Source organism: Hyperoodon ampullatus, assembly GCF_949752795.1.
Source record: "Hyperoodon ampullatus genome assembly, chromosome: 14".
In the NCBI taxonomy this organism is placed as follows: Eukaryota; Metazoa; Chordata; class Mammalia; order Artiodactyla; family Ziphiidae; genus Hyperoodon; species Hyperoodon ampullatus.
The window spans coordinates 3,211,666-3,238,861 of NC_136927.1; the positions used below are offsets into that span (position 1 = coordinate 3,211,666).

The window sequence follows — 27,196 nt, forward strand, 5'->3', positions numbered from 1 at the left end:
GTGGCCGGTAGCGCTCGCCTAGGAAGCAGGACGGGCAAGATGACGGTTCTGACAGAGGAAGCCCAAGCAAGGGATTTACTTTCTCAGATGTTCTGGAAAATTCCACTTTCAGGGCATAGGCTCTTTTTTTGAAAGAAAGGGGCTGTGTTTTGAATGAGCTGTGGAGACCTTCCTGAGGAGGCGTGTGGGGACATGTGGGCCCCAAGCCTGCAGGCGGGCTCGCTCCTCCCAGGCCACGAGCAGGGCTGCGGGCCTTCCCTCGAGGTCCAGCCCCCCGCAGCCTCACATCCAGGGCGCACAGGCCTTCAGAGCGTCTGCGGGGAGGCCATCCTGGCAGAGAGACGGGAAACCCTGGGGCAGAGCAGGGACCGAGGGCCTCGGTCTCCCCTTCACCGTGGTGCCACGGCCTCGAGTTCCGAAGCACGTCCTGTGTGCCACACGCTGTCGGATGTGCATCGTGTACACATACAAACATATGTCGAAAGTGAGAGTGTCAAATGTATACTCCTGTTTTTAGTGGCCCCGTGAAACGGGCATCATTTTACAAATCAGGAAGGTAAGGCTCGGAGAAGCTGAGTAACTTGCTTCCCGCTGGGAGCCCCAGGGTATCTCCACTGGATTCTAAATTCAGTTCTCTTCCTCCCAACCCCCAGGCTCCTGCCGTCACTTGGCTGAGCTCCTGTGGCCTCCTTTGCCCACCTCTGTCTCCAGAGTTTGACTCTCTGACTCTGCACCCAGATGTCCGCGGGGCTGGTTCCTTCCTTCCAGGTCTCGGTCACCACCTCCCGCCTCTCCCTGTGCTCCTGACCCTGGGTCCATGTGACTTGCCCTTTATACGCTTCTTGCCCACCACAGGCACTGTCTTGATTGCAGGGAAGCAGGCTGTGTGCCATTCATCCTGCTTTATCTGCAGTAATTCCACAGCTTAGCAGTTCTGGTAGACTTTGAACTTTTTTTTTTTTTTCTGTCTGAGAGACTTGATATTCTTTAAATGTACTTTTTAATTAAATGCAACCTGGACAGCTCCTCTCTACTCAGCCTCTCCAGTGATTAAGGGGTTCATGTGGGAGAAACTGACTAGGAGTAGACCCCATTTCCCTCTGCGGGGAGCCTTTCTTCCCATAACTACAAAGCATTCGCCTTTCTGCCTTTGAAGCTACCTAGCACCCACTGTTGCTGACCTCGGCAGAAATCCTCTTTTGCTTCGATGTCTGCACCTCCCAACCACCTAAACCAACCTGGGAAATGCTCAGTTGAAAACGCTACAGTAAAGTCTCAATTAAGGAAATGCTCGGGGGAAGGAGTGTTCTAGTTAATTTAATTTTTGGTTAACTGAGCACAACCAAAGTTTTCATTAGGAGGAAACATCGTTATATAAAAGAAAGATTATGAACTTTGGATGAAGACATTCCTCTATTTAAAACCCATTCTCTACCATGTTTAGTCATGTGACTTTGGGGCTCAGTTTTCTCATCCATAAAAGGGGGATGCTAATAGCTATCTTAATAGCTTGTTGTTAGATTAAATTGGGCAACAGTTGTAAATGTAAACGCATAACAGAATGTTGAGCAGCTGTGTGGGAACCTGGTGAAGTACGGTTTCCCTCCGGCTTCCCATTTTGTTTTCGTTCTTAGAAATAATTCTTAATACATTGGCATATGGTATTTTAAAAATGTTTTTTAATGCGGAACCCTGAAGGAGAGGGTAATTTTCCTGGTGGTGGTAGTAGTGGCTCATTATTGTAGAATATTTATGAAAAATTAACCAATCATTGAGTATTTGTTGAGTGCTTATTATATCTTAGACACCGTGAGAGTACCAGAAATGAAGATATCGTTTTATTCTTTTAAAAATGCCCAGATAGTCTTCTTTGCATTTTTCTTCTAAAAATTGAACGTGGGAAAAAAATTGGTAGAAAAGTCAGCTTGGCAGGTTAAAAATGCACATCCATGACCTCCTCTCACTTAAAAAAGAAGTAAAAACCCACTAAAATGCAGTACAGGAAGAAGAGACTGAGGTCCACAGGACAAGAGGCGCTGTTAGTGACTGAAATGAAACAAGGGTCTGGATGGAGGCATGATGACCATGGGGGTGGGCGGAGGAGGTCTCGGCTTGGGGAGCGGACTTGGCCACCGTGGGACTAGTTATGACCCAGAGCTAGAGCCGGGGTGGTTAATGGTTTGCGTCTGGGACAGTCTGCTTCCTCCCTCCCACTGTAGAGTACTTGGCAGCTAAGGCGAGTAGACAGAGAGACAGACAGACAGGTAAGGACCCCCTCCCCCCACCCCGTCTGAGAATGAATGGCCCCAGAGGAAAGAGCTCTGCACTCTGGGGTTCAGGGTCCCTTCGGGACACCACTGAGCTTCCCGCCTGATTGAAGCAAAGTTGCCCACTGACAAGTTAAAAGTCACATTTGGGGGAGGGGGTGGGTTGTCAGATTTCGTTTTAAGCCTCTCTTTGCTGTTCTTTTTAATCCACGTGCTCATACGAATTTGACTGAAATTTAAAAAAAATATATTTTTAATGAAGAAAGTGTGCCAGCATCGTGTGCTACAACCAGCACTGTCCTTGCTACCGAGAGATGTGGATTCCGGGAGCTTACGTAAAAGTTCACTGAAATGTTAAGTTTTGGTAGAAAACGCACAGACTGCTCAACCACAAGACCTTGCTTTGATCTTCCTGTTGTCGTTTCCATAACTCAAGGTCACTTTGCCGGCATGTGTGTACCTTGCGTGTGTGTTAGAAATGCACGTTTTAGGAACCGTCACATTTTATCTGCATCTCTCAGACCTACTTCTCCAAGTGTCACGTGTGACTCACGCATCACCAGAAAGAACAACGTAGTCGGGTTTGAGGGCAGGCTGACATTTACCAGCCCCGAGTCGAGCTGCTCGCTCCACTTGTCCTGTCGACCCGCCATGGGTGAGGATCCTTGAAATCATGTAATGATCTGGGCCACGAGAGCAATACAGACAGAAGTTGCTGTTCCGTGTGAATCACAATTACGAACGACTTCCTCTTTCCTGGGGGCGGCTGGAATCACCGCGGAGCAGCACGTGCATCCTCCCGTTCGCTCGTCCCCGGGGCTGTGAACTCGGGCCTGGCGCTGACCTGTCTGTCGCGTGCGGGTCTCTCGGGGTCAGCGCACAGGCGAGGCTGAGCCGCCCGCCGGGGGGTCTGGCCTCCGGGCGGCGACGAGTGCTGAGCTCGGGCTTCCTCTCCGGCGCCAGGCGGAGCGCTGATTCATGCCAAATTAGCACCTTGCTCTGCGACCTCTGCGCGCCCCGCTGCCTTCCTTCACTTCACATGACTGTTTGCAAATATTAGCAGCTCAGGTCATTTCTCCTCATCAGCGACTTTTCACAGATGACAGGCAGGCCTTCAGCCTTTGTCACGAACGTGTCTGTGCTCCGGCATCCTCGGAGGTCTGATAACCAGCCCCACGATGCCCAGTCGCACAAGCCGAGGGTGTCGGGGGTTGGGAAGGTCCCCGGGAGGCCCTGCCGGGCGTGGGGAGGGGAAGGCTGCCCAGCGCTTGCCAGGAGCCCCGAGGGCCTGAAACGGCCTCGCAGTAACTAGTCGCTACATAGGGTTAAAAAATTGATTTGTTGACTCTGCCCGCCTCAAGCTTTTTTTTTTTTTTTTAATTCACATGAACCTTTAATTCCAGAATCTCATACTGCTTAGGCAGTGAAAGCCGGACTCAGAGCTGTGGGAAATTGACTAGAGGCCAGTCCTCTTTTCTCCCTCTGTTCTCTCTCGATGCCCTGACCGCATTGCCAGCAGCTGGAACCTTCCACGGTTCTCCTCAGCTGCTCGCACTGGTGGCGGGTCTCTGCAGCATGAGGTCCTCCAGGAAGCATTGGGCATTTGCTGTGATGTCAATTTATTTTTATTTCCAGCCTCTTCCATCTCCACCCTTTATTGAAAGACCTGTTCTCGAAATGTGTGATCAGTCTTCATTTTCCCTAAATAAATAGTAGTAATGTGCACGTAGTTTAATTTTGACATTACTTGTATTTGAGAGAAAAGTGGCAAAACATCTCGTGTTTTTTTTCTCCCTTGTCACCAGAGGTATGAGCTAAATTATTTATAGTTTGATACTCACACAACAGAGATGGAGTCGGAATATTTACTTTTCAGAGAGAAGGGATTAAACATGCACGCACAGAACCGAGCGCTTGGTTCATGGGATGTCTTTGCTCCGGGACAGTGTTCGGGCCCAAGTCAGAGAGCAGCCGCTTTCCAAACACACGCGTGCCCAGCAGAGGGCCTGATGCATGAAATATTTATGGAAGTGAACGGATTTGAAAATAGTGGGTAGACCAGGTAACTCAATCAGCAAAGTCTAAAATTGATAAATAAAGTCAGCAACCATTTTAGAAAATGCACGACAGTCTGAAGCCCTTTATGGGCACGATGTGTGGAGAGGCAGCAGGAGGTCTCTGACCCCGTGGTTCCTGGGCGGGACACGTGTTTACGGACCAGGACCACACCGAGTGCCCCTCGAGGGCTGGGGTCGGGTCCCGAGGTGCTGGGCATCCTGTCGGAGCAGCTTGACAAGACTCTCGTGTCACGTTCCAATCCTCACCCCTTCTGTACTTGAGAGAGTTCCATGGGCTTCTGCTTTCTCTGCCACAGGAGAAGTTGGCACGCCTGAAGCCGTGGCCCCCGTCATCGTGATCCCCCCGAGCAACAGAAGCGTGGTGGCCGGGTCCGGTGAGACTACCTTGGAATGCATAGCCAATGCCAGGTGAGTGCCAGTCCCTCACACGGGGAGTAACAACCCATGACAACACCTCCTGCGTGTGGCTGGCTCTCCCAGCAATGGTGGTCTTGTTCATCCAGCTGGGCTCTGGGCACAGTGCGTTTGGGAAGATAGGACGTGGGTGTGCTGACCTTTCCCGGGCCTTGTTCTGCAGTATTTACATGGAATGTAATATTTATATTGGAAAGCAGCGTTTTTCACTTTAGCTCTGGGTCGTGGTAGAGGGTCTCTTCTTAGATTCTGGCTGAGGAGCAGAGACAAGCTTTGCTCTCCTTCGGGTGCAAAGGGAAGAGTTAATTCTCTTCTCCTCTGTCGTCGTAGGTGTTCTCAGCCCCATCAGTGGTCGCTCCAGAATGGGGTCCCTGTGATCACGCCTCCCGTGCAGCGCGTCCCCTAGCAGTATTTGTTTTAAACATTCTTTTCCTGAGCAAATGGAATCATTAGCACTTATGGTCCATTGCTGCTGCAATTAGCTATCCTTGCTCAATAGCCCTTGAGCAGACTGTGTCGCTGACGCGTGCCTTAAGAGAGTAGGGTAATATCTGGATTGAGTTTTAAATGTCCACTGTTCAACCCACCATACCTCCTGGTAGAATGGTTATTACTGCCATCTACATGATCCACACTTAACTGTCACTAAAGCCCTTCGTTCTCCCAGGCCCGTCGAGGAGCTGAGTGTGACCTGGAAGAGAAACGGGGTGAGGGTCACCCGTGGGCTCCACAGCTTCGGGAGACGCCTCACCATCAGCACGCCGACCTCCTCGGACATCGGGGAGTACACCTGCGAGGCAGCGCTGCCAGGGAGCGCTTTCGAGCCCGCCAGAGCCAAAGCCTTCCTTTCTATCATAGGTAAGACTCAGACTGGGAAGCGGTGGCATCGGTATCCTCGCAGAGTGGTGGCACACCCCAGGCCACGGGAACAACGTAGCTAACACCTGTGTTCCACCGACTGTTTTTAACTCAGCACATGGAAGTGAAGTTGAGTTTATCTCCCAGATTCAGCCTATTCTTCTTTCCCAAGAATATCAATGCGTTAAGTCCGAAGAGCTGATGTTCTGAATACTCCCAAGAAACGTCCTTCTGAAAACTTCCAATCGTAAAGCTTGGGAAACGGAGTGTCGAAATCCTTGGCATGTTTATCACCTCCCTGTGCTGGCCTTGCTGCCATGAGGCTTTTCTATAACTCTTATTTGGCCATTACGATCAATGTTCAGAGATTAATCTATGACCATTATTTTTTATTTTTTGACCCAGAAGAAAGTCAGAAAGTCTTGGGTGTTACCTTTTGTTAAATTAGCAAGTGAGAACAGAGAGGCTTCCTAGAATCATGTGTTATTCTTAAACCAGGGAGAAGGGAGACAAAATTAGGCACATTTGAGCTGCTCTAAATGCTGGGAAACCTCGATGTTTAGGAAGGTGCATTGTACACAGACTAAGGGAATCCTCAGTCTATTTTCAGATTATGATAAGATTACATTAAATTGTGAGGCAAAGCCCTTTATTTCTCTCGTCTCTTCAGCTCCTATAATATGTTTAGGCCTCTGCAGCGGCTGTGGTCACTGTCGCAGTGACCCGTCTAGTGGCCACTGCTGATAAGAGGTGCCTTCGGGGTCCACTCCAGGTGGGAGAATCTCTGCGTCTCTCCTCTCAATCCAAACAAGGCAGATGGAGAACAGGAAGGATCACGTAAGCAGAAAGCCCTTTGAGGGCAATCGCCCCTCACGTAACGTATTTTGCAGTTTGCCACTTTTCAAACTAAGGGAAAATAAAAGCTTGTGTTTTCATAAAAAATTAGCAAGAGTGTGAAGAAATGCTGCATAAAAGGCAGTTTGCCTTGAGTGTGTCACATTCCTTTAAATCATTAGGAAATGGCTCTGTGGCCTGAAAATGACTGCCAAACTCACGTGATGCAAACCTGTCAGCCCCTCTGAAAGATTTGCACGAATTTTAAAAGCGTCAGAGAAGGCAGGTTTTGAGTCACAAATCATTGCTGATTCTCCAGTAGGGATCTGAGCTGGTTCTGTGCTCCCTTCCTCATCCACGCTTTAAAGATGTCAACGCCCCATCCCCACTCCCGGCGAGGACCTTTCTGTCGGGGGTGATCTACAGCTACATGAGCACAGCGCATTATAGATTGAACCCAAATTAAAATTGTAAACGTGTAAATCTCCAGCAGACAGGACTATATCGTGTTAAAACATTTCAAGGTAATTTAAGCAAGAGAAGAAATTTATCTCCCTGTAAACCAGAACGTTTGTTTCCATTATAATTCCCTTTTTAAAATATTTAAGGGCTTCCCTGGTAGCACAGTGGTTAAGAATACAGCTGCCAATGCAGGGGACACGGGTTCAAGCCCTGGGCTGGGAAGGTCCCACATGCCGCGGAGCAACTAAGCCCGTGTGCCACAGCTACTGAGCCTGTGCTCTAGAGCCCGTGAGCCACAACTACTGAGCCCGCGTGCCACAACTACTGAAGCCTGCACGCCTAGAGCCCATGCTCTGCAAGGCACCACAATGAGAAGGCCTGTGCACCACAACGAAGAGTAGACGCTGCTCGCCTCAACTAGAGAAAAGCCCACGTGCAGCAACGAAGACCCAATGCAGCCAAAAATAAATAAATAAATTTATTGAAAAAAATAATTTTTAAATCTGTCACGTGAACTTGGGTTTTGCACTTCCATCTGGATTCCAGAGCAGATTGTTTCTGTATTCTCCTGAGTTGCCATCTCTCCGTGTTCTGGCTTTTAAAGGTATACGGACACACTCGTGTACCTTTAAGATGTTCATTTAAATCCCCTTTATTCATAAGAATTTGCTGTGACAGGTAGGATTTTGTGGTTGAATCATCCTGGGAAAGCCCTCAGGAGCCTCTGTCAATTCAGAGTGATTTGGGAGATTATAGCCCCGAGCCCAGCGATCGCGGAGGGAGGGATCCCCAGGAAACCCTGGTCCCGGTTCCACGGCCCTGTCACTGGTGGAACGGCGAACTATCGATATGAACGTGCAGATGAAAAAAAGCAGACACAGACTGGCTTCCACTTACTCCTGTTTCTTACTGATGAGACAAGACAGGCTGTTCAGCCCACCTGTCAACTCCTCTGCTGCGTTGCTTAATTTCTGAGGTTTAAACAGGAACTCGGGTCTGACTGCAGACGGCGTTGCACACGCGACTCTCCACCCAGTGGGACAAGCGGCCTCCTGGGCTTGGCGGTCCACGGTCCCCTCCACCTGCCCTGCGGGGAGTCTGTGGCTGTTGCTTCACCGCTTGTTTCCTTACCTGCCCACACACTGCACACCCCACGTGATGAGACAGACGCCTCAGGGCCCATCTCCTGACTGTGTTCTCTGGCCGCTGGAGCCAGGGCTGCCCCTGGGTGAGGCCAGGGCACCCGCCATGGGGCAGGTTGGAAGTGCTGGCACCCACACCCCCCGGCGTGCGTTAGTCCAGCACCACAGGGACCGGAGGATCATCAGCCAAGCTTCCTCACCCCTGAGGTGGGGGTGTAATTTGGAGGCTGTGGTCTTCACTGGCCTCCAGAGTTTCCCAGCGGGGTAAGCTCAGTCACCTACAGGGGTGGCTGCCTTGGTGACGGGCTCGTTTTCAGCTGGCCTCCCGCCCGCCTGCTGGTGTTCCCATGACCTCCCAAATAAACCACTGGCAGGGAACCCTGTCTCAGGTCTGCTTCTTAGGGAGGCCCACCCAAGACTTGGACCGGCGCCTTTCAGACCCCTGAGCACCTGTGCTTAGGATGAATGGCCTTTCCCGCCTGGGTCCCACCTTACCTGCCTTGTGGATCTGTGTGTCCCTCAGGACTCCCTCAGTCGTCACCACTTGCCTTTGTGACCTCTCAGACTCTTCACCAGGCAGAGAGTGACGCTGTCCCAGCTGTTGTCCTACAGAGAGTGGACACTCTAGAGGGTCACTGATGCTCCATGCGTGACGGAACAGGCTCTGGAGACGGGACTGGGCCCAGGTTCTCACTGCACCACTTGCTGGCCTCTGTGGGCCTCAGCGTCCACGTCTGTGAAATGTGGACACTGCAGAAGATGATTTCGGCTCGTATTGTGAGGATCATATGAAGTAACGGGCACGGAAGGACTGAAATGGCCCCTTTGGGAGCTGTTGGTAGGACTCCACGGTGACACACGTCACCCTTAGTGCTTTACCTACAGCGGTGACATGACACATCTTCCACGCTTGCAGCCTCTGAAGTCAGCATGTGTCTCACAACCCACGGAAGCATTTCTTCTTTCTTGGGTGTAAACAAAACGATGATGCCTCTTACCAACGCTGCAACGTCTCAACCTCAGTGAAACACGACGGGTCCATCTCCCGTCCAGACTGACGGATCTGGTCCCACACACAGCACGGCCATGCACACGCGTGTCCTGCCCGAGGCACGATGCCTCCTTCACCCCCCGCTCAGAAACTCAGGTGGGTGGGCATGACAGTTGTGCAGAGCTTTCTCTGTATACCTCAAGTCTATTCTGATTTTTTATACATATATCATGCAGAAACTCCAATATCTGAACTACTATTAAAATAACAAGTTACCTATAACACCTCTCTGCTGACAGCAGCGCCACAACTGAGAAGTTGTTCTCCTAGAGCTGAGACTGAGCATCCTTCCTTCCTTCCTTGTTCTCTTCCTTCCTTCCCTCCACTCGACGCAGAGGTCTTTACCGAGTCGGCCCCCCCGATGCTGCGCTCGTCCCGGCGTCCAGGGTCTTATGCGGAAGGCAGTCCCTTCACGCGGCAGTTAAGGTTCCCCACAGTGAGTGCTTAGACCCGCAGCAAGGCGGGGGGTGGGGGTGGTGTCGGGGCTCCCCTGGGATTGGCAGGAGAGGAGCTTTCACAGCAATTCGGGCCAGAAGAGAATGTTGCAGGGAGCACAGTCCTCTCCTCGTGGAGATTTACAGGGCACCTGCCTGGTACCTCGCTCACAGCGGTTTAAGAAAAGCCTAAGACGTCTTTTTTTATAGTTTTCACAGACGACCCATAGTAGAAGCACCCAAGTTCATTATCGGCATCCTATCACCAACTGTAGGACTTATCCGTATGGCACCTTATCACTGATTAAAGCTCAGAAAAGAGCTATTACAGAACTGTTCCTTAAACAAAAGGAAAAGTCGTGTGAGACAAACCTCAAACGATCCTGGGGTGATGTGCTCCTGGATGCAGCATCGGCAGCTCCTGGTGCCCCGAGATGAGCAGGAATTCTGTCTGGGGAGCAGGGTGTGAACTCTTCCATGCGCCGTCCAACTCCAGGCTCCCCCGCCGTCCTCTGCTTCTCTGCTCACCCACCTGTCATTCACCAGTGCAGAGTGTGTGCCAGGCACCCAGCGGGAGCACCAGCCTGGGCGGCATGAAGACGGGTTGGATGCATCTCCACCCCTGAAGGAGTCTCAGGGTCCTAAAGTCTGTGGGCGTCTCCTCTCTCTCTTCTCCAGTGGGCGGTTTCTAAGTGTCTTCTCAGAAATGATGGTAGGTGCTAAAACACAGAGATGACTAAGACACGCTCTTCCCTGAAGCAGCCTCCAGCGTGGTGGGCGCATCACACAGATGTGGGTCATCGGTCCCAAGGGGCACGTGGGTGGGGCAGACCCAGCCCGAGGAGGGCAGGGAGCCTCTGCAGGAGAAGGAACACGAGGACTGGCCTTGAAGACCGGTCTGAATTTGCCAACGAGGCAACTTGAGAAAGGCTGGTCCGCGGGGAGGAGGCAGGACCAGTGACGGCCTTTGTGTTGCTCTTGTGAGAAAGGACCACAAGCTCGACAGCTTAAGATAATACAGATGTGTCACCTCACGCTTCCCGGCCTCCCAAGGCTGCAACCAAGGCTGTGGCTAGGCTGGGTTCTTCTCCCGAGGCCCTGGGAGGATCCACTTCCCGGCTCACCCAGGGGCTGCAGAACTCAGTTCATGCAGTTGTGGGGCTGGGCCTGTCTCCTTTCTGGCTGTTGGTGGATCTTTCTCAGGTTCTGGAGGCAACCGGCATCCCTGGCTATGGCCACCTTCGTCTCCAGAGCTAGCAGCAGGCCGGGTCCTCACACTGCGGATCTCTGACCTCCCCTCCTGCCGGCGCTCCCGCTGCCAGCTGGAGAAGGTTCTCTGCCTTTAGGGGTCCCTGTGATGAGACTGGGCCCGCCCAGCTGCTCTGAAATCATCTCCCCGTTTTTAGATCGATGGCCTCAGTCACGTCAGCAGAGTCCCCCCTGCCGCGTAGCGTAGCATGTTCACAGGTACCGGCGATTGGGGGTGGACATGTCCTGGGGGCATTCTGCCCACCCCAGTGGACAAAGGCACGCAAGCGTGGCCGACGGTGGCAAGTCAAGGGCACACCACGGGCTCTGTTGCTTCCCGAGACGGTCGCTCTGGGAGAAGGGCAGACGGCAGAGGGGGCATCTCCGGGCTGTGCCGTGAGCCGGGGTTGGGGGTGGATGGTGCAGGAGCCAGAGCCCAGCATCAAGGGCAGGAGAGCCTGAGGGATCCTAATTTGGGGGCTGCCTGGGAGGTACCCCTGCCTCAAGCTCTGAGGTTGGGGGACTGGAGGCTTGCTGTGCTGACTGGAGGAGCTGCCCGTGGCCCCCGGGGGATGTGGAGGACAGCCTGCATGGCTGGCCTGTTCTTAACACGCCAGTGTCACACGGGATGAGAACGTTTTCCTGACGGCTTCATATTGTTTCAAAAGAGGTGAAAGTGTTCGTTTCAGTCCCCGGTTTTATTGGCTGCAATTGCGATAAATCTTTAAAAGTCTAGTGTGCGCCTGCGTTGGCAGGGTACCCCTTCTAGACAGAGTTGTTGCTGATTAGCTAAGATGTACACTTGCCTGTTGAAGATTAAGTGGTTGAAAAGTCCGTGGCGGGGCTGACTCGTTCAGAGCAGGTTTTCCCCACCAGTCACCTCAGTCTTCCTTGGCTGATCCGCCCGGCACTTTCCCGCACTGTTCTCCTTATAGACAAGTATACGCGGAGGTAGCTGAGGGCGCAGCTGAGCTGGGCTGGGATACGGGGTCAGCAGGGACAGAGGTGGTAATGTGCGGACGTGGGAGAGATGACGTTACCGTCGGAAGCCGCGTGGGTCTGTGAGGGCTTCGGCAGCCCCACGGCTGTGCTGAGCGCTCAGCACCTGGAAAACTTTCCGGAAAAGGCAGGAGAATCAGTAAATGAGTGAGCAGACCTGGCCTCCCTGGCCGCTGAAACTTGCCTGGGTGTCGGCTGCGGAGGAGACGGCCAGCACTCGTCCAGCTCTGGCAGGCCGCCCGGCGGGACGCGCCCAGGGAGCCCGGCGGCTCTGAGCTCAGGGCCACAGAGGCTACGGAGCCGTGAGCCCGTGCCGGGCGCCCCAGGGAACTGGCCAGGCGGGGACGACAGCACTAGCAGAGGAGTCGTCCCGAGCAGGCCCGGGGGTCCCTAAGGCACCTGCAGCCCCAGAGCCAGGACTTCAGTCAGCTCGGTCCAGCCTCAGGTCACCATGTGAGGAGGGCCCATCGTCTCTGACCCTGGGAGCTTCCCCCCCAGCACTTGGGGAAGACCTGGGCGCTGCAGGGCGAGGGACAGCAGCACCGGGACGTCGGCCAGGGTGCCAGACAGCATCCGTAATCAGTGCCTCGGGAATTGTCTGGTCCTGTAGACGTTGAGCATCTATAGGTATGGATTCTTCCCACCAAAGTGCAACTCCTCTTGGAAGAATCTCGAGGGAAGTATGCTGAGTGGAAAAAGCCAGTTCCAAAGGTTACATACGGCACCATTCCATTTATATAACGTTCTTGAAAGGACAGAATTACAGAGATGGAGAGCAGATGCGTGGTTGCCAGAGGTTCAGGATGGGACCTTGGGGTGGGCATGGTTACAGAGGGCAGCGTGGAGGACCCTGGTGGCGGTGGGCCCGCTCTGCATCTTGACCGTGGTGTGGACGCACAGACCTGCACTGAGTCCTACACACGAGTACAACCAAGACTGGGGGGCGGGGAACGTTGAATACAATAGGCTACGTGTTTCACTGTCAGTATCTTGGTTGGACTATAGTTTCTGCAAGATGTCCCCGCTGAGGGGACACGAGGGATCTTTCTTACAAATACGTGGGACTCTCCAGTGATCTCAAAATAAAATGTTTAAGAAAGGAAAACTGTAATCCGTCATAGCAGATGTTGCTGTTTTAACTTAGTTCTTTTCCTTTCCCCTCACATCCCTTTAACCAGACCACAGGGGTAGATATCAACTTCAGCATTTGCTGATGAAAATGGGGCATGACCTGCACACCAGGGCCTTGGCAGGGTGCAGCTGCTGTGCAGTTAGAGCATAAGCAGCGCTGTTGTCGTTGCTATGGATGAAGGAGACGCGGCTGAATGTGCACGCGTGAGTGTGCATGCAGGAGTGTGCACGCGTGAGTGTGCACGCAGGAGTGTGCCGTGAAGACCAGCTTGAAAAAGACACATGGGGTCTCTGCAGTATTTCTTGAAGCCTGGGCTCTACACACACACAACCAAGTGGAGAATCTACCTCCGTCTAATGAATTTGCAGCCATGGCCTCAGCCAGATTGGTTCCTTCAGCAGATTGTTTCTGCTTGAGCGACGCAGGTAATTGCAGGATTGATACCTGACTGCTTCCAGGGAGGAACCTTCAGCCTCGTCTCCTTAATCATCTCCTTGAAATGCTAAGTTTTCATTTCTCTTTTTCGTCTTTTAGGTCCCACCCTGTTTTAAAGATATAGTCAATACAAGAGGCAGGCCAAGCTATAGTATCCACATTCAACACAATTACAGTGGAAATAAGCCACTCTGGAAGACAGCGCCCAGAAATTATCACACAGAAAGTGAATCCAATGGCCCTTTGTTATCATGATAATGAAATCACTACTACCTTAATAGTCCTCGAACTTGGCCGTGCCACCGTTGAATTCCTGATGAATAAACTGAGAAAAATATTGCAGTTTAGTCTCCAAGGAAATTCATTGTTTAATACAACCACTGCTTTTTTTGCTGTTGAACAGGCGGATGAGCAGGGAGTCTGGAGATATGCAAGTGGCTGGGTTTCCTTTGCTACTGAAGATGGATGAGAGGCCCATTTTCTTTCTTCTCTCAGCTATTATTTTGCATTCCACTGAAGTATTAAATCTATATTTTGGAGAAGAAGAACTGCTAAGACTTTAAAAAATATGTTAATAGGCTGCCCTGTTCCCTGAAACAGGCCGGGTGCCTGTCTGTGGTGCTTTATTTGACGTGCTTCATGAGTTGTTGTTTAGTTTAGATACTGAAGCAAACTAGACTATAAAATACTGGGCTGTGAATATACACCTTTATGAACCTCACGGGATAGCCCTTCTAAAATGTGAATTAAGATATTCCATTATTCAAGCCCATAAACTGAAAAGTAGCCATTGCCCTGAGTAGTAATTTGCTTTCCAGAACCTTAGACTATAAATTGCCTTTGGCCTCTGCGCACCGAATTCTGAGTCTGTGTGCACGATGGTAACTAATGAAGTTTTCAAAAATAGTTTTTAAAAGGAGCTCAAACTCTTGTAGGCTGTAAGGGTCTTCTGAAATATACCTGTTTGGCTTACGGGCTGTTTTGGTTTTTTCTTGTTTAAAGAGCCACCGTATTTTACTGCGGAACCTGAGAGTCGGATTTTAGTGGAAGTAGAAGAAACCGTGGACATCGTGTGTGGAGCCATGGGTGAGTGCGGGAGCCATGGGTGAGTGCGGGAGCCACAGGGCAAGCAGCGACGTGGTGGAGGAACAGAAACGGCGTCTCCAGGGCAGAGCCATCCTCTGGACAGCGACAGGTGGACTGTGATGATTAGAAACGGGGCCGTTGGCGTAGAGTAGAACTCAGTTGCTGGGCATGTAACCTGCAAAGCAGGGACAATAATATTTACCCAAGGGAACAGCAAGGAAGCCTTAACCCTGTCCGTCCCAACAGAGAGAGATGAAGTCCTGTCCCCTTGACTCCCTTCAGAGGCTCTGATTCTGCAAGAACGTGACCCCTAAGACTTGGGGCAGGAAGTTCATTCTCATCCGTGGGGTGAGCGGGACTGGTGACCACGCCCACTCGAGAGAAGAGAGATTGTTTCAACTTCTTGGATAGGAAATCTTCTATTTTTCCACCCTTTCAGCTTTGAGTCGACTTTTCCTTTGTTACTCAGGGAATTCTACCTGTCGTCCTGAGCCTTGACCCCCCTCGTTGTCCCCTGTTCCCATGTCGTGTCCAACATGCAAGTAGTCACACTAAACGCCCCGACAGAGACAGGCTCTCTGCGGCCATTTCATAAACAAAACTTCACGAGTCCTCTGGAGATCATCCAGTAAGGAAAAGGCCCCTTAATGTTAACACCTGTTCATCTTAAGGGTGGGGTTTTTCTTCTAAGAGCTTGGCGGGTGAGGATTCCTAACAATTCTGTGAATCTTCAGGACAGCTGCGTAAGAGGGAGATCCTTACGTCCCTCTATACATGGGAAAACACCCCTTAAGAAGCAAAGCTAAGTAACGCACTCAAGGTGCAGTCAGGACAATGAAGGAGACATCTTCAGCTCCGCCCGCGGTCCGGCTCCGGGGCCTTGCTCACTGAGCCCTGGACAGGCAGCCTGCCTCGGGCCACGTGTTGATGGAGACGGGATCCAAACCCACAGGCACCAGCTCCAAAGCCAGTGCTTAGGCCTGGACCCTGAGAGCCAAGGCCCTGGGACTCGGAACAGATACCACCGATCTGCAGGTCACTTTCCATTTCTGGGAAGGAGTGGGAGTGCCGCTCAGGACAGTGCAGAGGGTCAGCGTAGAGAGGGGCGCCCGGCCAAGAAGCTCCTCCCCTCCCCCCATCCACTGAGCCTCTGCCACAGCTGCCCCCGCCCAGAAGAGTCATTTCCTTAGTGGTTCTGGTTCCCAGTCCCGCCAGCCCCCAGGGTGCATCTCCATCCCTGCTGTGCTTCTCTTCTCCGCTGCTGGGGCTCAGGGCAGGGGAAGACGGGAATGAGAAGAGTCCTGTGAATTTCAAGTGGAAATCTTTGCCCTATTGTGGCTGCATTGTTCTCTCTTCTCTGTGAACACCAGCTTTTTAAGGCCAACAACTCTGTGAACGTGAAGCTACAAAATATTTAGAGTGCTTATATTTTAGAAACGAGAATCTACAATACTGTGGGGATAAGAGTTCTCTTTATGACATTAAATTGCCCCAAAATAGAAACACTTCTAGTTCCCCTATATACTAACAATTATTTTTCAATAAATGACAGTGTTAGGCTCTCCTCTTGACAAGAGGTTGCTTTTCTGGCATGATATCTGCAGAGTAAACTGCTTGTTAAGTACACGCTTATAAATATACACTGAACGGGTCTTTCAGCCTTGCATTGCCATCATATAATTTACTTCTTTCTTTTGATAATGCAACTATAGCAGCATGCGAAGTGGTTATTCTTTATGAAAGCTACATCATGTAATTGCTATTATGAGATTTTACATAGATTGCTTATGCTTTTACCTTGCAATGGATTTTTTTTAATTTCCTGATTTAATGAAAAGTGACGGGCAACATAATTTAGGCAAAGAACAGAATCTGAGAATACATTCTCTTGAAATATTCCACGACATTAACTTTACTTATTAAAGAAGACATACCTACATAGCATCTTAAGTCAAGGGATTTGGGTGTGCCTTTCAGCGTGAATCACATCAAGATATTTTATTTAAATTCATTTTCTATTTAGGGAAACTGAGGCACAGCACCATCTGAGATCTAGAAATAAGCCCAGGCATTCTGCACTTCCCGCAGGGCCACAGCAAACACACTGTGCCCCCCAGAGCCCAGAGCTCTTGTCTTGAGTGCCATGGTCTTGTTCCCTGGACGGGCCCTCTTGTCTACCCTCCCTGGGTAACCTGACCCTGCTCAGGTTTAGGAGGAAGGGGAGGAAGGAGAACGGAAGCAGTCTTCCCTCAGCTGGCTCCCCAAGGCTCCCAGAAAAGCCACCAAGAGGAGGAGCCCAGTGTGTCCCACGCAGCGAGGCCACCAGGAGATAGTGCATCATCGCCTGGTTACCTGCACTGACCACACCCATTTGGGGGACGAGCAACAGAGGTCCTCGTGCTCCTGGGCTGAGGACAGTCCCTTCATTGGCAACCCGGGTTCCGCCCCAGTGACCTTGTCCGCCGCATACGCCCCATCCGACCCCAGCCTCAGCCTCCTTCCAGGTGGCAAGACCGTGAGCAACTCCAGTCTCACAGCCTGGAGGCCTAGGTCTGCCCTGTAGCATCATCAGGATGAGGGGGGGCACCCAGGAGGGGCAGCTGGGCACTGAGCCTCAGCGTGACCCTCACCCTCTTGGTCCAAGTCTTGGCTGTGATCGCGGCTCACTCCGCTCTTGGGTGCAGGGTCGGGGGCACCCTGCACCCTCCTCCCCATCTGCTGCAACCGCGCTGGTCTCGGGGGCCAAGGTGACTTTTCCTGCAGCCACAGCTTGGACGTCTCGTGTGTCTCCCCAGCCTGAACCATATGCATCTCCTGTGCTTATTCCTTTGCCTAACCAGTCGCTGCCCCAGCACCGCGCGCTAGTGGGTGGTCAGCGATATCCCGCTCCTTAGACGGAGCTGTTGCCAAGGCGGTGCGCGCTAGCACTGCCCTTAGTTGTGATGACGAGCGGCGCTGTCCGCTGAGCGCGCGCCACGGGCCGGGCCCCAGGAGGTCCTCGTATACTGACCCAGTTAACCTTCACAGCCACCTTTGAGGTCGCCGTGACCCTTGTTCCCTGCAGGGACAAGGCGGGGTTCAGTGCTCTGCCGAATGGCGCAGTCTCCGCCCTGGTGACCCTTCCCGAGCGGCAGAGGCAGAGACCTTCCTCCTAACCCTGCCTGTGGTCAGTCGCAGCCAGGACCGTCTGGACAAGAGCACAGGCCGTGGGAAGAGCCGGAAGGGTCTGCAGCTGCCCCACACCGCTCCCTTCGGGCCTCTCCCTCCCCGTCTTCACATATGATGAGAAGACTGACGCCTCACAGGGTGCTTGGAGTGACGACTAGATGAGAAAATGCCCGTTGAGATACTGCCGTTTAGTCCTCACGTAAGGAATTCTCGAAGCTTAATGATTTTTGTTGCACTTCTGTGCAGGGGCCCCTCTTCCCACCCTCCGGTGGTTCAAGGACGCGGTCTCCATCAACGAGCTCCAGAACCCTCGATACCAAGTGCTGTCAAGTGGAGGCCTGCGTGTCCAGAAGCTGCGTCCGGAGGACTCAGGAATCTTCCAGTGCTTCGCCAGTAACGAGGGCGGGGAGGTCCAGACCTACACCTACCTGGACGTCACCAGTGAGTACCGCCCCCCGCAGAGCCGGCCTTCCCAGTCCTCGCCCCATGGACATGTCAGGAAACGCTAGTGTCTGTTCAGCCCGAGCACCCCCGTCCCGGGTGCTCTCCCTGGCCCTCTGGAGCCTTGATCTTCCCAGCACTTGAACACACTGCTTTGTTGAGACATAGGAACAAACTCCCCATTTTTCTGGACAAAACTGGAAAGACTGTTAAGTGAACAGCTCATCCCTAGTCTTTTTCTTTGGATCTTTTTTCCATTTTTTATATTCATTCTCTATTTTAGTTTTATTGAACAATTGTAGTTCTTGTGTGACTTTTTTTATTGTCCCAGTAACAGAAATACTTTGGCACTCTGAAAAACAAAGCAAAGGTAAAGGTTTTTATTACATTTGTGGGTTTTCTCTTGAATTTCCCATAGTCGTAATGTTGTTTTTCTAAAACAAAGTAGAATTTAGTGATTAGGGAACTCTACCTTTCACGTCTGCCCTTTTGGAAGCAAAATGCTAAGAGCCATTGGAGAAAGCAAACTGGTCAGCGTGGGCATGGCCTGTGGCTCTCGTCAGCCAGAAGTAGGAAGAGACCGTCGCAATCCTGAAAGATTCACGCATATGTTTTGGTAAACGAGGGGTCATTTCCTCCAGTCTTGGCCGGGGGTCAAATTTCCCCTCCGTTGTGGAGCATAGGAAACCAGTATCACCTCAAGCAGCAGAAGTAATACAGGGGACTTAAGCCAGAAACTGAGTTTTGATCAATTAGAATTATTTAAGTCTGTTAGGAATAGTGGGCCAGGATGTTGTAGGGCACGGATGGGCAAGCTCTTTCTGTAAAAAACCAGATGGTGCCTGTTTTCGCCTTTGAAGGACTTGGTTTCTGTTGCTACGCCTCACCTTGCTGTCGTAGCCTGCAGGCAGCACAGACGATCCTGAGCACACGTGGCTGTTCCACAGAACTCCATTTACGAAAGCAGGGGCAGGCTGGATTTGGCCCAGGCTGGTGGTTTGCAGACCCTGCTCTCGGGGGAGACCCAGGGCAGATCACCTGATTCTTCTCAGCCTCAGTTTTCTTTTCAAAATGGAACCAACCCAGCCCAGTTCACAGGGTTCTTAGGAGGATGGGTTTGGAAATTTAAATGAAAGTGCTACTTAACCTGGTTACCATGACAACCGGAGAGTGAACAAATAAATGCGTGTAATGTAACGCTGCCTATCTGTTCTGTAAGTACAGGGTTTGGCAAAATGGATTTTTTTTTTTAATTAAAGTACTTTTAATGAAAGAAAAATAGTGTGTAAAACAATCAATATTTATTCGTTCACTTCACAGACGTTTACTGAGCCTCTGTGTCAGTTACTCTGGGCCCGTGAGGCTCGGGGACAGAGCTAGGAGGATGCTGTGAGGAAGAGGCTCTCGTGCTTCCAGGACGGAGGGTCCTGGGGGAGGGGAGAGGTGGCAGAGGGCGGGGGCCCTACAGGGGGCGACCAGGCGAGGCCCAGAGCGGCCAGGGAAGCTCCGCGCGAGGGCGGGCGCAGCGGGGTGGCTTCTCTGCGATGAGAGGGCTCTTACTGCAGCTGAGGCCTGCGGGTGGGGAGGAGGCTGCCCTGCAGAGCCTTGGAGAGCTGCGTGCCACGGTGGAGGTGCCCGAAAGATGCGTGGGAGGGACAGGCCGGCCCAGGTGTGTGCGGGCGCACAGGGGGCGAGCAGGGCCTTCGCGGCTCTGAGGTGGGCGCTGGCCGGGCGTCGTCTGAAGCTTTCAGAGGGCCTCCGCACCTGGTGTGGGGGGACAATGAGGGGACGAGCAGAAGAGACCAGTCGGGGGGCCCCCGTGTCGTCCAGGGGTTCACAGCAGAGGTGGACGCCCAGCGGGGAGGGAGGGCAGAGGCGGGCGGCTGCCCCGGGGGCGTTGGCCCAGGCACCCCAGGGACCCCTACACAGGATTTGGGCGATGCAGCTCACGACTGGGACTCAGGGGTTCTGGCTTAACCTTTCGCAAGGTAGTTTGGAGTCAGCGGAGTCCTCCCCGAAGCCGGCCCGAGCTGCCGCTGTCTTCCTGGGTCTGACTCAGGGCCGCTGGAAGCCGGAGACCCGGGCGGTCCCCCGTGAACAGGAAGACCCAACGCTCCCCCCAGGAATTCTTCTCTGAAGCCCTTGGAATCTGGTTATTTTAACTTTCAGAACGGATCCTAGGAAGTGTCAAAGTGTCCTCTTCAGGACAATGTAGGATATTCAGACACTAGCTTTTTCCTTTTTCTTTACATAATGAAAGCAGCTTGTTTGATTTATCTAAATAAACATCTCTCTTCTCTTTCACGTTGGTCGAAAACAGTTCTTCCTGCTTTTCCCCACTTGTGTGTCCATCACGTCACGAGACCGTATTTCTCTTTAGGCTGTAAACAAAGATAGGTGATTCCTGGGAGACGGGTAGTGGAGGGTAGTAGTCTTCCTGAAAGGTTTTCATTTTTTATCGCTCAGTTATCTCTGTGATTAGTTCTGTAAAAGCCCAGGTGGATGACTCCACCAGGCTGGCTTGAGCGTTTCCGAGGGACGACGCGCTGAGTATTTCACTGTTCACCTCCTCTGCCTAGATGTCGCCCCAGCCTTCACCCAGCTTCCGGCGGACACCACGGTTACTGACGGGACGACAGCCGTCCTGAGCTGCGAGGTGTCCGGGGCTCCCAGGCCGGCCATCGCGTGGAGGAGAGGTAGGCGCTCGCACATGCTGCAGGGCGCGGCCGACGCAGGAAATGAGCCCGGCGGCCCCGCGTCGTGTTGGCTATTCTCGCTCATTCGTTCGGTAAAGAGTAAAAAACCATTGACTGAGCACCCACCAGGGGCCGATGCTAGGGGCACGGGGAGGGTCAGACGAGCAAGACCCCGTAAGCTCTGTGCAGCTCACAGCCTAGAAGAGGAAGCACGTTTCTGTACACCGTGCGAAGGCCGCTTTCCTCCGTCAAGCCCTTCACCGGGTGCCCCAGGCCTGACGAGCTCTGGATTTCAGCTGCAGCTTCCCCTTTGTGACTGAAGGAGCGCTTCCTGGGTAATATTCACAGTTAAGACTACATCCGCCTTCATTTCTGAGAAACTGCTCTGGCACAGGGTCGCTCGCGTCCTCCGCAGTTTGACGTGTGTGGCTCTCTTAATCCGACTGTAGTTTCAGTTCCTGTGAGGAGTGGTGTCACGTCTTGGGCTCTTTGCAGCTTCCCTGCAGCCCTGTCTACACGTTCAGCACACCTGCCACTAAACAAACAGCACACGTAGTCTGTCCTTAAGAAACCGCGGCTGAGTTGGGTTCATCCTCATAGATTAACGGGTCATGCTTAGTGGACTGTATCTGGGTAAAACTTCAAAACTTACATCTTTTTTCACTCCCAGAAAACCACTCGGTGGCTTCCCAACTCTCAAAGGTATGACTCGTGCACTGGGGCCATGGCTTATGAAGATCTGGGAAGCTACAGATTAATCAGAAAAAAGGGTTCTTTCATTTTATATATTTTCTTTTTGTCCTTCCTAATTTAGAATGTAATAATGGCTTTAGAGAGAAATTTTTCAAATGCATACACATATAAAGAAAACTCAGAATCAGTCACCCAAAGGAAACAATCACATACATGGATCATAATTTGTCTAACCACATCTCTCAATATTGGACGATTAGATGTTCTTGGTTTCTGTTATTCTAATTAACGCTAAAGCAAACTGCTTTGGTTACTTTTGTGCATAAAGTTTCCACTTTCTTCTGATTATTTCCTCACATTATTTTGCTGGGTGCGGCCAGAGCATTACCTTCTGTCGAACGTGGCAGTTCTCACGTTGCTATTTCGTCTGTCGTCCTCAGGAAACCACATTCTGGCCAGCGGCTCTGTGCGGATTCCCAGGTTCATGCTCCTTGAGTCTGGGGGTCTGCAGATCACCCCTGTCTTAATCCAGGATGCTGGCAACTACACCTGCTGTGCAGCCAACTCCGAGGGCTCCCTGAACGCGTCTGCCATGCTCACCGTGTGGAGTAAGGACCACAGCCCCTGTGGAGCTTTCTGTTAACAATGGTTTAATCAGCGAGTCATCTGTGCCTGGGGATGTCAATATATGCCCTTGGACTCGCTAATCCAGTCAAAGGAGAATCATTATTTTTACAACTAATTTGGAGAAGTCTGTTGAGTAATTAATTTTTCAGCTTCTAAAAGAATAATTAGAAAATGTATTCAAAGATTTAATGGGGACATTGCAGGAGAGATAAGAGATTAACTTTGTAACCTCAGTAGAGTAGGGATATTACCCCCCAAAACTAGCTCAAATAAAAAAAAACTGATAGGTTGGCTAATCTTATAAGCATCACATAAGAAAAGTGGACCAAGAATGAAAATCCCAGAGAAAGCACTTTTTCTATACTATCATTATAGCCAACTAAAACATTCCTCATATATTAAATATGGATGTTTCCTGTATGTTAGGAGTGAACTGAAGGATCTTTGTGGTTCCTCCAGCTTTTGTTTCTCTTTATTTTATCTATAACGTGGGTTTCTGAAATGCAGGGTAAATTGTTTTCCAGAACATAAGGACTGGGTTACCAAGTATTTAGCTTCACTGGCTGATAAACTTTTCTCTCTCTGCTTCATCCATATCTATATTACTAAAAAATTATTGTTCAAAAAAGCAAGAGACAGTCAGTGCTCACTAACACATTTTTGTAAAGCCATCTATATGAGGAGAGAAATTTTTAACTTGCCTGAGTGAATATTTTGTTAAAATACCATCCTTGAGGAAAAACTAAATTGTTGTGCTTTATTTCACATCTGCTTAGCGTTTCCTATGATATAGTTGGTGTCCGCTTTGATACATGACCCTTTCTCGTTTATTAGGTGTTCTAAAAATATCACAAGTTTTAAAGGAATGAATCCAAATCCTCCCAATATTGTTAGCACTGAAAAAGAGGTTTTGTTCCATTTGGTGGTCTGTTCTATCAACCACATCTGATTCATCCAGTGTCCCCAAAAATTCACCATAAATTTAAAAGCTTGTGGAAAACTGATGTCTGCATCTCTGTAGGTCACTCACCGGAAAATTTTGTGGATCTGCTGAGATTCAAAATTATAATAGCACTAGGCTGGTTGGTGCAGTGCTGTGTGGCCTGCAGGGGTCTTCCCAGGCATCAGCTACTCTGTTCTGTCCCAGCGTGAGTGATAGCAGCACCCCCTTTCATAGACAAGAAAACTAATAAGCTCAGAGGCGTTTCTCTGGATGCCCCCCTGGTAAGCCGTCAGGCTGGGCCCTGAACCCAGTCTCATGGCTCCAAGTTCCGTCTCCTTTCCTGCTGCCAGAGCAGCGCCCTCCCAAGAGGTGTGCAGCGTGGGGACACACACCACAGGGCTGTCTCCAGGGCCTTGGCTCTGGCAGCTGTGGAGTGTCGGGCGGCCGCAGGGCTGGACGACCTTGCAGGCCTGCACGTGGCACCAGGCCCCGCTGCTTACTGGCCCCGTGGCATCAGGCAAGACCCTGTACTTCCTGATCACTGGGAAAAGCATTATCACAACTCTCACAAGACTGCTGTGAGGATCAAGTAAAACAGCGTAAATGAAAGCACTTTGCAAAGTCATGATGTGCTGTGTAGACAGTAGAAATGACCAGAATGTTGATAATCTTGGGAAAGAATCCAGGGTGTAGAACCTGGTAACCGTCTGCATACGATCTTCCTTCTTGTTTCCTTCCAGAGTGTCTGAGGTCCGGGGGTGACCTGAGACGGGCTGGGGGAGGCCTGTCTCCCTTAGCTGGGAGGCAGACAGGCTTGCTTTCAATTCCCTGAATGTTTCTGGGTGCTTCCATGTGCACTGGTTTTGCCGGGCTAAGAGAAAACTAGGAGGTTTTGATGTCAGATGACCAATCCGTCACCCCCGAGGGAGGAAACGCTCAGGCACGTAATCTTGTCTGAGTCGCAACTTGTGTCTTTCCAGATCGAACATCCATCGTGAACCCTCCGGAGGACCGCGTGGTGATTAAGGGGACCATGGCCACGCTGCACTGTGGGACCACCCACGACCCCCGCACTTCTCTCCGGTCAGCTCGGTCAATTACAACGTTTGGGGCTCATTAGTATTCTGGGAGCTGGGGAACTGAAGTAGAGATGAGAAGGGAGAATTTCAGGAACTTTGATTCCAGCCACAGATCCCTGATTATAGCATCTTACAGTTCTGGGCTCCATCATTAATCACACAAATCCCATTTTCCACTCCAGCCTTATGTATTATTTACAGTGAGCTATGTTCCACTTCATGACTTCAATACAGCTTTTCATGATTTTTCTGCCAAGGTTAATACACTATCTGTAAAACGTACTTGTCAGAGGCTGATACTTAATGAGAGAAAAATCCAGAGGGATCGAATGGGATTTCAGCAGTGTTTGTGCTGGGGCTGTGCTAGCCTCGAGGGGTTTTCTCTACTCCAAGGATGGTTCCACTGTGTAATGGGGAGAGGGAATTCCACATGGAAGAAAGGCATCCGTGGTTATCTAACACACTTAGAGGAAACTGCGGGGAACCAGGCGACCCAGAGGACGTGAAGGTCCACGAAGTGGGTGGTGACACCTGTCTTTGTTTGACTCAGACAGGAACGGTCATGATGAAGAACGTGACAGCCCAGGTAGACACGCGGCAGCAGACACAGCTGGCTGTCGGTGGCGAGCTTCTTCCCAAAGGGCTGCCACTTTCAGAATAGTCTTTAATTTTCAGAACCAGCCTTGAAAATGAATCTAGAAAGAAAGATGCAGTCATCCCAGTATTTTCACTCTGGCCTTAGCCCCAAAGGCATGCAGTTAGCCAAATGATAGAATCAAGATGCCCTCCTTCTTTCTGGAACATTTCACGCTGAGCAGAGGGAGGTGGCTGTCGATGTTTACGTACGTTACTAACCGGATTCGGAGACTAAGCTGTTTCCTCACTCTTCTTGGGCAGGTGTTTGACAAATCGCGAATTTCCACATCTCTACCTGTCTCTCTGGAGTTTCCCCAGAGCTCAGAAACCAAGTTTGCTTTCGTTACAAGAATGTTGAATGCAAAACAAAGAAACGAAAGCCAACAAGTTAGAGATTACCTGGAGAATTCTAGGATTCTAGGAAAGAATTCATTGGTTTCTAAAGGACTTGGGAGTGTCACCGAACAAAGGACAAATGAGCCAGTTTTCTGCTACCCTAAGGGCACACCAGAAACCCCCCTCAGATCTTTGTGGTTTTCTTGTAGCTTCTTTAGTGTGATTAGACAGACAGAATCGGAGCTTCCTTCCTGAGAAGGAATTAGGCTGCTCACTCTGGGGCACCCCTTGTCCTGGGTTCCTTTACCCCAAGGAGCACCTGGCCCTAAGGGACACTGGCCGCCGAATGCTGCTCCCCAAGTGAGCGGCTGATTCACTTCCTTCTGGTGGAGACAATCCTGCTCTGTCTGGGGGTCATTGCAGAGGAGCAGTCTGTGCTCTGTGTGCATTGAGCCTTTAAAGAACTGGGTGCGTTCTGGACATCCAATCCAGTACTTTGGAAAGGAAAGCCAGCACTTTGATCTCATCCAGCCGTGACTAGTGAGGGGCTGGACAGGCTCTTAGTGGAATCTACATTTGAAAAGAAAAATGTGCTAAAATGTCATAAAGAAAAGAGAAAGAAATGCAGTTTTAAGGACAGTCTGCCAGAATGGTTGGATTTTCTAAAAAACATTTTTATTTATATTATATTATTTATTTATGGTTGCACCGGCTCTTAGTTGCAGCACGTGTGCTCCTTAGTTGCGGCCGGCAGGCTCCTTAGTTGCGGCATGCGAACTCTTAGTTGCGGCATGTGGGATCTAGTTCCCTGATCAGGGATCGAACTCACGTCCCCTGCATTGGAAGATGGATTCTTAACCACTCTGTGACCAGGGAAGTCCCCAGCATGGTTGGATTTTAAGAAAACGTGTACGGGGACACCCTGGGGACCTTGCCCCCTGCCCAGGCTACACTCTTGTACCCCAGGGACCTTCCTGCAGGAGCAGGAGGTACAGTTGCAGTGGTGACACGGGTGGTCAGGAGCCCTCAGACTCCCCGTCCTGAACCCAAAAACAGACGAATGTCTGCACTTGTCTTTTTTTTTTTTTTTTTTTTTTTTTTGTGGTACGTGGGCCTCTCACTGTTGTGGCCTCTCACGTTGTGGAGCACAGGCTCTGGATGTGCAGGCTCAGCGGCCATGGCTCACGGGCCCAGCCGCTCTGCGGCATGTGGGATCCTCCCGGACCAGGGCACGAACCCGTGTCCCCTGCATCGGCAGGCGGACTCTCAACCTCTGCACCACCAGGGAAGCCCCTGCACTTGTCTTTTTGTCCTGTTTTAACTTCAGCATCTATCTTTGTATTGTGACCAAGACATCTGGTCACTTTCCTTTTTTTTTTTTAAGATATAATTCACATAGTGTTAAATATCACCCTTTTAAGAGCACAGTTCGGCGGTTTTTACTGTACTCACAAGGTCATCGGTTGCTTGCTTTTTTTTTTTTTAATAAATTTATTTATTTATGGCTGTGTTGGGTCTTCGTTGCTGTGCGCGGGCTTTCTCTAGTTGTGGCGAGCAGGGGCTACTCTTCCTTGCGGTGCGCGGGCTTCTCATTGCGGTGGCTTCTCTTGTTGCAGAGCACGGGCTCTACGTGCACAGGCTTCAGTAGTTGTGGCACACGGGCTCAGTAGTCATGGTGCACGGGCTTAGTAGTTGCTCCGCGGCATGTGGGATCTTCCCGGAATAGGGCTCGAACCCGTGTCCCCTGCATTGGCAGGCGGATTCTTAACCACTGCACCACCAGGGAAGCCCCAGTTGCTTGCTTTTTAACAGACAGGGAAGGATCAGCAACCGGGGTCCTAACTCAGGACTCTCTGCTTGACCCACAGCTACGTGTGGAAGAAGGACAACGTGACCATCACCCCATCTGGCAGCTCCAGGATTGTGGTGGAGAAGGACGGGTCCCTCCTCATTAGCCAGACGTGGTCGGGCGACATTGGAGACTACACCTGTGGCGTCATCTCTGAGGGCGGGAACGACTCCAGGACAGCCCGCCTGGAGGTGATGTGAGTATCGCGGCTGCTCCGTGTTCACAGGGTCAACCCTCCCCAACGTGACCGTCGCGTAACACGCATGATGGGTCGCGAGCCAGCAGTCA

General features: G+C 51.2%; 1 protein-coding gene across 1 annotated transcript in view; it reads left to right on the forward strand.

Annotated features, from left to right (window-relative positions):
• The window catches only part of SDK1 (sidekick cell adhesion molecule 1), a gene marked incomplete at both ends in the record, with an annotated part of 840,970 nt that overhangs the window by 591,518 nt on the left and 222,256 nt on the right, over positions 1-27,196 (forward strand). Inside the window, 8 exons of the mRNA XM_079719129.1 lie at positions 4,642-4,753; positions 5,427-5,617; positions 14,357-14,440; positions 17,855-18,049; positions 20,629-20,745; positions 21,879-22,046; positions 23,989-24,091; positions 26,928-27,104. Of these exons, the coding sequence (XP_079575255.1) occupies positions 4,642-4,753; positions 5,427-5,617; positions 14,357-14,440; positions 17,855-18,049; positions 20,629-20,745; positions 21,879-22,046; positions 23,989-24,091; positions 26,928-27,104 (1,147 nt within the window). The remainder of the gene's footprint in view (positions 1-4,641; positions 4,754-5,426; positions 5,618-14,356; positions 14,441-17,854; positions 18,050-20,628; positions 20,746-21,878; positions 22,047-23,988; positions 24,092-26,927; positions 27,105-27,196) is intronic.